The sequence below is a fragment of the Sinocyclocheilus anshuiensis genome, unplaced genomic scaffold (assembly GCF_001515605.1).
Source record: "Sinocyclocheilus anshuiensis isolate Anshui unplaced genomic scaffold, SAMN03320099.WGS_v1.1 scaffold870, whole genome shotgun sequence".
NCBI classification, from domain to species: domain Eukaryota; kingdom Metazoa; phylum Chordata; class Actinopteri; order Cypriniformes; family Cyprinidae; genus Sinocyclocheilus; species Sinocyclocheilus anshuiensis.
In genome coordinates, this window is record NW_015540842.1 from 511,972 (window position 1) to 522,164 (window position 10,193).

A 10,193-nucleotide genomic window follows, 5' to 3' on the forward strand; every position below is an offset into this window, starting at 1 on the left:
TATATCAGTTAAGCGCAAATCCCTCCACTCAGTCTATGTCATTGGTCAACCCTATCACAAAGTCAACCTGAATAAAAGTCCAGACTTTTGGCAGGGATTTAATTGCAACAAATAGTAATGCTATGTACTGGGGATGTGCTTCCAACGCTAGGTTACTCAGGTTCAGGTTAAGGGTTAGTATTCAGCATTGTGACTGACATGACCAATGAAATCTATAGAATCGGCTGCGGGGCGGTTTGCGCTTTACTGGTCTGGAAAAAAACACTAACCGTACCCCTCCCTACAGAAGCCATAAAAGGCAAGGTACAAAATTCTTCCGTGCTTCATCCTTACCTTGGTAGCAACATTTTGCGAAAGTTTGACAGAACAAGGTTTACCACCTAGTCGTGACTCCTGTCATCTCCTTGTGGAGATTTTTTGGCAGTGGGATGTTGTTGACTTTAGGGGTGAAATAGGGCTTCTGTGGCGACTGGTTGCAAGGTGAAGGTGGTTTTGGTGACGAGGTCAGGCTTCCGCACTCATACAGTCAGAGTGAAGTTTTCCTGCTCGGGAGGTTTTCTGACCCAGGTCCCTAATCCTGCTTCCTGTAGACCCTTCAACCACTGCAGCTTCACAGTCTGGTAGGTGCCGGCCGCCTGCTTCGCTTCACAGTACAGCGGCATACCACTCGCCCCACGGACCACCAGCTATAGAGAGAGGAAACAAAAGAAGTAATGAAGGAGAGAGGGATGGGACAGACAGAAGAGATGGTGATAGTGCAAAACAAAACGAATGAGCCGGCACAAACGTGGCGTTTGAGCAGCTGTGTAATCTCTCCATTTAAATTTCACAAGCAATTGAACATTCTCCGTGCTTTTGTGCGTTTCTTTGTCGCACACTCACACACACGAAAAAACGGTGTGAGCAAAAAGAGGGAGCGGTGAACGGAGGGGCTCGGAGAAAAGAAAAGTTTCTTTGGAGATTAGCGTGTGTGCTCTTGCGTCCCTGACTGCGAGCGCTGAGCGTTTGCCATGGGAGGCCGCTCAAGTGCTTTTCAAGATGATTACCATTTCCACAGTCATTAGATTTTAACTGCCAGCATTTGGTACAGCAGCCGGCATCTCTCCCATACATTTACATGATGAGGGCCTAATTCTGCCCTATGCTTTTTTTTTCCATCTCATAACAAATGGGAGCTGTCTGTTGTGGTTAATAAAAACAGAATTATTCATCCTCAACTAGTTCTTTATATTGACCTGAGGAAATGCCACTGGAACTGGGTTGGTAATTGAAAGGTCCTAGGTTTCAACTCTGCAAGGGTCCATTGACTGTGACCTTGATCGAGATCCCTAACCTCAAACTGCTTGCAGTAAGTGAACTCTAAAGATACAGTGACCAGCAGGGACGCGTTTCTAAGCTGCGGCTAAACATTTTTCCCATGTTATGGCATCCCTGGTGACCAGACATAGACTACTATGGTGACCAGGCAGTATATCAAAAGCACAGTGACTTCAGATTTATTGTTGTGTATCAAGTGTGAACAGGACTTAGTCACCATGAAATGGATATTGACGATTAACTTCACCTCCCCCTCGCAATTAACTCCTCTGATGACATGTGCACTGGGGTGAGGACGGGGCAATAATCACTCCCCTCCAGCAACCTGTCACTCATATAAGATTGCGACAATTGGCAAACAATAAAAACACAACTCCCAATGGACAAAATCAAGTCTCACCCTAGATTTTTTCCTTTGTTTGTGAAGCCGGTTCATACATCACAATAGGGGATCTTGTATATGCATCAAAACACGATCACAACTTACCTTTGTACTGTTTTTCGCCTGCTTTATAGTATGGAAGTATTCAAATTCTAATCCAGCATGCCAAGGTGAGCTCACCTTGCGATAGAGTCTGATCCAACGTGCAAAAAGCGCATGCTTGCAAAGTCTGGACGGAGCCCCGGAGTCTCTTCTCTTCCCAGTAGACGCGTTGAGCACCTCCAGTTGGGTGTCACCTGCCGTCCAGTTGACACTGTAACACACGGACTTCCCCTGCTGCCTGCAGTCGCTGTTGCTCAGGCCTGTGTATAGGAGAAAAGAGAGGGAGCGAAAGAAAGCAAGACGGGTAAGAAAGAGCACTCGAGGGAGGTTCTATTTAGCATGTGATTGCTGAAGTGTTTCATTAGCAGGCGAGCATGTCTGTGTCGTCTGTGCTATCTTTGAGGTAAACACTGGTTCCAGGCACAAAAGATCTCTCGGGCTCCTCAATCATTGCCGCATCGCTACACCAATTAGCATGGCATTCTTTCTTTCTTAAAGTGGAGAGTATCATAGCATGCCCATATACTGTACTGCTGACTTGTGAGTGCTATATGTGAGACACAATGGCGATATAGTGCGGTAGCACATTTACTAAACTGCGGAGAGTGTTGATATAACTTGACTAACTTTCTGCTGTGGAACGTATAAGATGCTGGAGCTCATATCCTGATAAAAAGCAACCTGGACCTTATGTAATATATCTCTTTTTGTTTTCCACAGTAGAAAGAAAGTCATACACATTTGGCAAATGACAGCATTTTCATTTTTGGTTGAACTATTCCTTTAATCCTCCTGCAAATCTCAGATTTTCTATTCAGTGCATCTAAACAGGTGGAATAAATTGTCTGCTATAATAATGTGCATATCCTTTTATGCCGTAACGCAGCTGCTTTCACAAGCCCTCGCTCACTTATTCACAGTGTCATTTCATACTCCGCATTTGGTTTATCCATTATATGTCAGTAATAGAGCATTTAATTTGTATTTTACCTCAAGCAGGCTTCATCATTTACTGTCAGTCACAATGCTGTCGTCTATCCATCATCCAGAGTATTTTACACAAGATGCTGCTAAATGTGATCACTGTGTTTGACATACGGCTACTCTTAAGTGCCACTTCATATCTTCTAAAAGTGATGTGCTAAAGTATATGACCTGTATTGAAAGGACATCCTCAGTAAAGTCATACACAGTCTCAATTTTGCTAACAAAGAGCAGGTTAGAGAGAATCATGCAAGAGTTTCGCAGTACAACGTTTACCATCTAAACACGGCACTTTTACCTACATGAATCTCCAGTCTGAAACATTTGTACAATTGCTAGTTCAATCTGGTTTGTGTTGGTGAATTATTTTGTTGCTAGAGAAGCAGGTGAACCAGCACAACTGAGCTGGTGAAGCAGATTGACTAGCATTATACAATTAAAGATTGTTGATGATGAAAGTCTTACTGCTTAAGATAGTTACGTAATTTGGTTAAGCTAATTAAAGGTGTGCTTATAAAGTTCTGTTTATCAGTAATCTTTTACTAGCTTTTATTTTTTTGAGTAGTTCTTGACTATATACTGACACCTACTGGCCTGGATGTATGAAGTTTGTTTACTAACCGCTACTGCTTTACAAAGCAGTTTGTCTTTTGTTCCTTTACTTTCTTGTACATAAACAATACATCGATAAATTCAGTCTAAAGGATTTACATGCATTGTTGAAGCTGGCTGGCATTGTCGCACAGCTCGCACCAGACTTTATTTTTCACTCATACTCATTCTGTTCGGACCAGTAGATTGCAACCTCCATCACGTAGAATAAAACTTTTTTTTTTTCTTGAAGACAAATGTGTCCAGAGTTTTCATCTCATGTACTGTGTGTGTATATAATTTGAATGATATTTCTCAACCTTCATGCACCTTCGTATTCACACATTTATTAAATATAGCTTATTTGTAAACATGCTGTTGTTTGGAGCTTTAATCTAACATCTGCATTATAAAATGCAACATGCATTTAGTAAAACAATTTAATGACCTCCCCTGCGCATAAGTGAAACTAAATAATGAGTCGATAATATACAAATAATGAGTCACAGGAAAAGTTTGAAGGAAATACCAGTCATTTTTATTTTCCCTCAAGCTGTCTTCATTTACTGTCACTAACTATGTTGTCTATACATCATGCAGAGTATTTTACACAAGAATGCTGCTAAAACACTAAATGTGATGCTGTATTTAAGATAATATGTCTGCTGTGCTAAAGCATCTGAGCGTTAAGCGCAGGTATGACCACTGAGGACAGCCTCATTTTAGCTTCCTGACTGAAGGGGTCATTTGCTTCCCTTACGATAAGAGATCTCGGCCGCTTCTTGGGAACTCTGTGCCCTTTATGATGGCGATGCCTAAAATAACCAGCCCATTTTCCCCAACAAGAGAATCCAGACAAAGGAAGAGAAGCTCATCAATGGTGGTCAAAGGGGCTGTGCCGGAGACGTGCGGCCCACTGGGCGTGAGAGGAAGAGTGAATGGATCGCTCTCCTCTTCAATGGCAGTGATAAGGTGTTTGATGAGATTGATTTGGAGGATGGGTAGATCCAATAGAGCAGTCCGTCTGCCATACTGAGGCTCAGGAGAGCAGTTTAACAAAGTGATGGAGCGAGACGGAGTGTCCTCCATGCGCATAAGGTCACGTCTGCTAAAGCATTGGCATGGTCTTAGGTTTAACTATGCGTTCAAGCCATACATTTTATTTATATGCGTGTTCCCTTCGATTCAAACCCACAACCTTGAGTTTGCTAGTGTAACTGGCCCTACTTGCACAGCTCAAGAGTGGGATTCAAACCAGAGTCAACTGTCATGGTGTGCCAACAAGTCGCTAGGGAGTGAGGTTTACAAGCACAGCTCTACCTACTTGGCCTCTATTACTCTCACACCATCTTTAGCCTCCCATGCTGATTGATGATGATTAGAGTCCCACTTGGAGAGGTGTGAGTGAGACCAGTTATGCTTGTATACAGGGATCTACTGGTCAGCAGGGACCATAAAAAGCACGGTTGTTAACTCTGTTGTTCAGAGTCTAGCTAACATTTAGAAGATGAATAAGGTAAAGGTTTAAAGGACATACCGCTCAGTAGAGGCTGGTTACGATGGTAGCAGGTAGGCAGAGGACCGACTCTCTCCAACCTGTTGTTCATCATCCTGGAGAAGTGACCCGTGTGTCTTAGGCTGCCCACCGTCAGGCTGTACAGGTACACCGGCTCCACAAAATGACTAAGCAACGCCCCCTGCAGGCCGAGCACATTCCACCTGTAGAGAGTGTAGAGGGGTTAAGAAAGGTGTAGTCTCGTCCCAGACTTTTGAAAATGGCCAATATTCTATCCATGAACAGCCTATTTAAGGTTCGGTCACATTAGAGAAATTTCAGCGGAATTTCATGGACAAAGAAAAGTCCACTGTCTGTTTTTCAGTCGTGTGGCGATGTATGAAGCACAGCTCAAACAGAATGTGTGTTAATGGCAAGATTCTGGCCATAAACCGCCCATTTAAAGTGCCCCTATCATGCCATTTCGAATACTGCCTTTCGTGCAGTGTGTAATGTAGCTGTATATGAATGTAAACGTTCTGCAAAGTTGTAAAGCCAAAAGTGCATGATAAAGTTGTCTCCCAAAAGAAAGAATCAACTCTGAACAGCCTAAACGAGTCGTCAGTAATTCGAATCACACTTCCGTGATGGCTACATGTCATGGGGTGACACATTTGCATAATGCCTGCCTATGTTCTACGTTGGCTAGCCGCAGAACAACTTGACCCCACCCTTATACACTAACAGTGTTTCCATCACCCTGTTTTTATGCGCATTTTGAAGTATCGCATCAGAAACGAGTGATGGAAACGGCAAATTTCGAATAAAAATCCCTTAATTCGCAAAAAAGTTTTTACGCTCGCTTGAGGTGGTTTTTGACTTTGCGAAAAAGGGTTAATGCAAATAAAAGGAGATGGAAACACATTTGCCGAGTAAATTCCTCCATGCGCATCAAAAAATGTATGTGACTGCACGCTATGGGACGGCAAAACCTAACCAGTGGACCAATCTCGTTCCTCAGCATCTAAAATGTTATGGTCATTTTGAAATGTCCGAGCAAAGTCTGTCATCAACGTATTTCTGTATAATTGCTTCCCAGAACTGTTACACCTCACCACTTCCCAAACAGCAGCATTCACCCCTGAAAGCAATGACCGCATTTATTTTGTTTTGTCTGCTCGCTCTGAGGCGCAAGTAATTTATTATATAGGCCTATGGAAATTATTATATTCAGGGGTTTCTCCTACTTTTCATAGTGATATATAGCCTAGCGCCAGTTCTACCAGGAAGTGATGATTTTGTTCTTTTTGACACGTTGGATGGAAGCGGTGCTTATTCGTAAATGTTTTATGCGATATTTCAATTTTGCGCATAAGTTAAATTCGCAACTTTGGATGGAAACCCGGCTACTGTAGCTTGTTCATGTGGATAACCTCATGTCAAGAAGACGCTTTGTCCTATGATGTGAAAGTAAATTTGTTTTATTTTCACTTCTGAAAGATGAGGCTGCAAAGAATCAGTGGTTAAAATGCATTTTTTTCACTGTACCACAGCAGTACAACCCCAATCTTTTTTGTGTTCCAGTCATTTTACTGACGACTGCTTCTGTAATCTTGGGGAGTTCAACGTGGGATTCACAAAACACTTGCTCCTGAAAGATGGCTCAGTACCCAGTTTATTTGGACCAGCTGGCTCCACTGAATCAAAACCTGTAAGTATGATAAATAATAGAAGTTTATATTTTCCATCGAGCATTTAAAATACAGAACTATGGCAATGGGCGTATCCTTTCCGACACACGCTGCACGCAGTAGACCAATCACAGCAGACTGGGCCATCTGACCAATCAGAGCAGAGTAGGCTCATGGAAGGGATGGGTTTAGAGATCACAGCAGACTGGGCCATCTGACCAATCAGAGCAGAGTAGGCTCATGGAAAGGATGGGTTTAGAGAGAGTGAATCTTAGAATTGCTTTTAACGAATCGTTTAAGAATCACTGGAAAATTAGGTGATATCAAATGCATATTTTGAGAAAACTAAAGCATTTTTTGACCTTGCATGCATGTAAACCTATTATATGAGACTCCCAAAACAATATTAGGAACCTTAAAAATGGCATAATAGAGGCACCTTAAGGTTCAGACACCTTAGCAAAATTTTGTGGGCAAAGAAAATCCATTGTCTATTTTTTTTTTTTACATTTTTTGCCTATTTCATGTTACGATGAACAACTCGCAGAGAAGTCACTTTCAAACCAAACGGCTTTCTGTTGATCAGCGCCAATAATCAGCCTGTACAACAAGATGGGAAATCTTTCATGCTTATGCAAAATTCCAGATCAAGTGGATTCCTATGAAAATGACTAATTTTTGCCCACACATATTTGTGAACAGTAACCTCAAATTTAACCAGGAAGACTCCTTGTGATCGACAGCCGCAAACCACATTTCCCTAAATAAATTTGTGATTGCTAGTGACTATTTATTCTTTAAAAGTGCTCTTTGTATTAACCCAACCAATGTGGAAATTATGTTAAGGCAGCCAGTCAGACTGAAGCCTGTGATTTCAGCCAGTTTGTACCTGTTTTGTGTGCAATATGCATCAGACGGCCTGGTTTTAAAATGGACAATACATTTTAAATAACTAAATAATGTAGTATCTACACAGCATTAACAGTTAAGATAGATAGATAGATAGATATAGATAGATAGATAATTATTGCATTCAATCACAGGCTAAATTCAGAATGCAAAATCTCACCAGACAGAATAAACATTTTGTTTTTAACCTCAGACTGTAAGCTAATGTATTTATGAAAAGCGCAATCATTTACAAATATTAAGCAGCTAATTTTTACATCATTGTTCTTTTGCTTCATTAATGCCTCTTTATCATGCAGGTAATGATTGCAGGCTCCTCTCTCTCTCTCTGTTCATCCCTGTTCATGACTAATAATAAGCCATTATAGTTTTTGCTTTCCCAAGCAGTCAATTAACATGGGCCGCTGTTCAAGAGCTGCCGCCCAGCATCTCAAATATGGATCCGTTTACCTGAGCAACAATCTGCTAGTGGAATCTCCTGCTTATCCAGACAAAATGATTTTTTGTTCTCTCTCTTTCGGTCTGGGATTCTACCGAAACAGAAACGATTCGGCCTTGCAATATTAATTTACACAGGAGGCAACGCTGTGAATTAGAAACATCTTTTAATTCTCTTGCAAGAAAAGCCATCTGGCTGCTGTAGAAATGTAACGGTGGGAGCCTCCCTCGTACCCTCCTCCTAACCTCCCTCACCCCCCGTCTCGCTCTCTCCTAGCACCCCCTCCAGTGCTGTAAAACGGCAGGCCATTAAAGTAATGTGTTCATCTACATAAAACTCAAATGGAATATGACGGATCATATTCACAGGCATGCAATTTATGCCGTCAATTAAAGAAAGCACTCATCAACTTAATTAAACATCCAGTCCACTCAATCAGCTCGGCATACCTTACTGCCTCTGAACAATAACAACACCTATCATAACTGCAAAAGTCGGAAGCTTTCTGTATCGAGTCCAGACTCAGAAATCAATCGGGGAATCACCTGATCTTATACAAACACCATTATGATACATAAATGATGACAAATACCTTGTCATAGTTTTATTTCATATTTTATTTTATTAGTTAATATATTGCACAATATTTTTGGCCTATTTTTTTTTCTGCTATATATCTTATATATTTTGTTAAGACTTTAGGGACCAATTCTCACTATTATATTTGCTTATTAGCATGCATATTACTAGCATATTGGCTGTTTATTAAGTCAAGTCAAGTCACCTTTATTTATATAGCGCTTTTAACAATACAGATTGTGTCAAAGCAACTGTACAGCATTAACTAGGAAAATATTGTGTCAATAATGCAAAATGATAATAGTAAACACTCAATTTTCAGTTAGTATTAATAAAGCACATATTAATGCCTTATTCTGCATGACCATATTTATATCCCTTAATGCTACCTAATACCTAAACTTAACAACTACCTTTCTATTAATAAGCAGCAAATTAGGATTTTATTAAGGCAAATGTCATAATTAGTGAGAATTAGTTCCCAAATTAAAGAGTTTTTATTTTTATTAGCAATACTTTACAATAAAGTTCCATTTGCTAACAACAATTAGTTAACATGAACTAACAATTACGGTAATACTTAAAGCCTTTATGTATAATGCATTATAAGAGTAGTTTTAATGCATTTATTATGCATTGTAATGCACCTAATAATGCATTGTATGATCTTAAGAATAATTATAACCACAGTTATAATACATTATAATACTTATTCACCCCCCGTCTCTTAATGCATTGTGTGGCCTTCTGGAGCATCAGTACATCAGCCTTATATAATAGTGATGTATGAGTCCCCCAATTGTCCTCCATGTGAAAAGATGGATCTCAAAATCATACAGTCACTGTTAGAAATGGTTCACAAAACAGAAAGACAGTCGTGGATCATCCAGGAAACAACACACAGTATTAAGAATCAACAGTATGTAACCTTTTGAATGGGGTCATTTTTTATTAATTCAGTTATTATTTTGTCTTGTGGAGAGTATATAAACATCTGTTATGTGAAATGGCTTATTCAGGACAGTATTACATAAAAAATAACATGCAATTTTTGAATGTTAAAATTATTAACATTTTGCACATTCTGCAAGGGGCGTGTAAATTTATGAGCACAACTGCATATATATATTAGGGGTGTAACGGTTCACAAAATTCACGGTTTGATACGACAGTGGTGTCACAGTTCGGTATGTTTTCGATACGGTTGGTAGTTGCTTACGTCGCAATGTTGGAAATATTTCTGTTTTAAACAATGAAGGCGAGCCAATGGATATCACATAAGCAACGTGCAAACTTCGCACAAGAGTTATGCCAGTGAATGTCTTCATCTCAGTCAATTCGCTATGCAGAAAGTGAAAATCTCTGGCTATCGTCGATACAAGATCACCGTCTTTCGAACGCAACCCAGCAGGGCATTTTACACCGTTACACCACTGAGCAGACAGCACGTTGCTTTTACGTCATTTGGGCTGCCTTGTTGAGCGCAGTGGCACTGAGAACATTATATTTCACACACTTTAAGCTCTTTTATTTTCCAAATGTAATAGGATTAGTCCAGTTTGTCAGTTTGTAATGCGTACCGAACCGAAAGTCTTGTACCGAACGGTTCAATACAAATACGTGTATCATTACACCCCTAATATATACAGTGGGTACGGAAAGTATTCAGACCCCCTTCAATTTTTCACTCTTTGTTATATTGCA

The 10,193-nt window shown here is 40.4% G+C and overlaps 1 protein-coding gene across 1 annotated transcript in view; it reads right to left on the reverse strand.

Moving 5' to 3' along the window:
- Window positions 1–10,193, reverse strand: part of LOC107687536 (double-stranded RNA-specific editase B2-like) — a 177,251-nt gene continuing 167,058 nt past the window's right edge. Inside the window, exons 8-10 of the mRNA XM_016484913.1 lie at window positions 4,914–5,095; window positions 1,880–2,061; window positions 1–686 (exon numbers count right to left, since the gene is read on the reverse strand). Coding sequence (XP_016340399.1) covers window positions 519–686; window positions 1,880–2,061; window positions 4,914–5,095 — 532 coding nt within the window. The 3' untranslated portion in view covers window positions 1–518. The remainder of the gene's footprint in view (window positions 687–1,879; window positions 2,062–4,913; window positions 5,096–10,193) is intronic.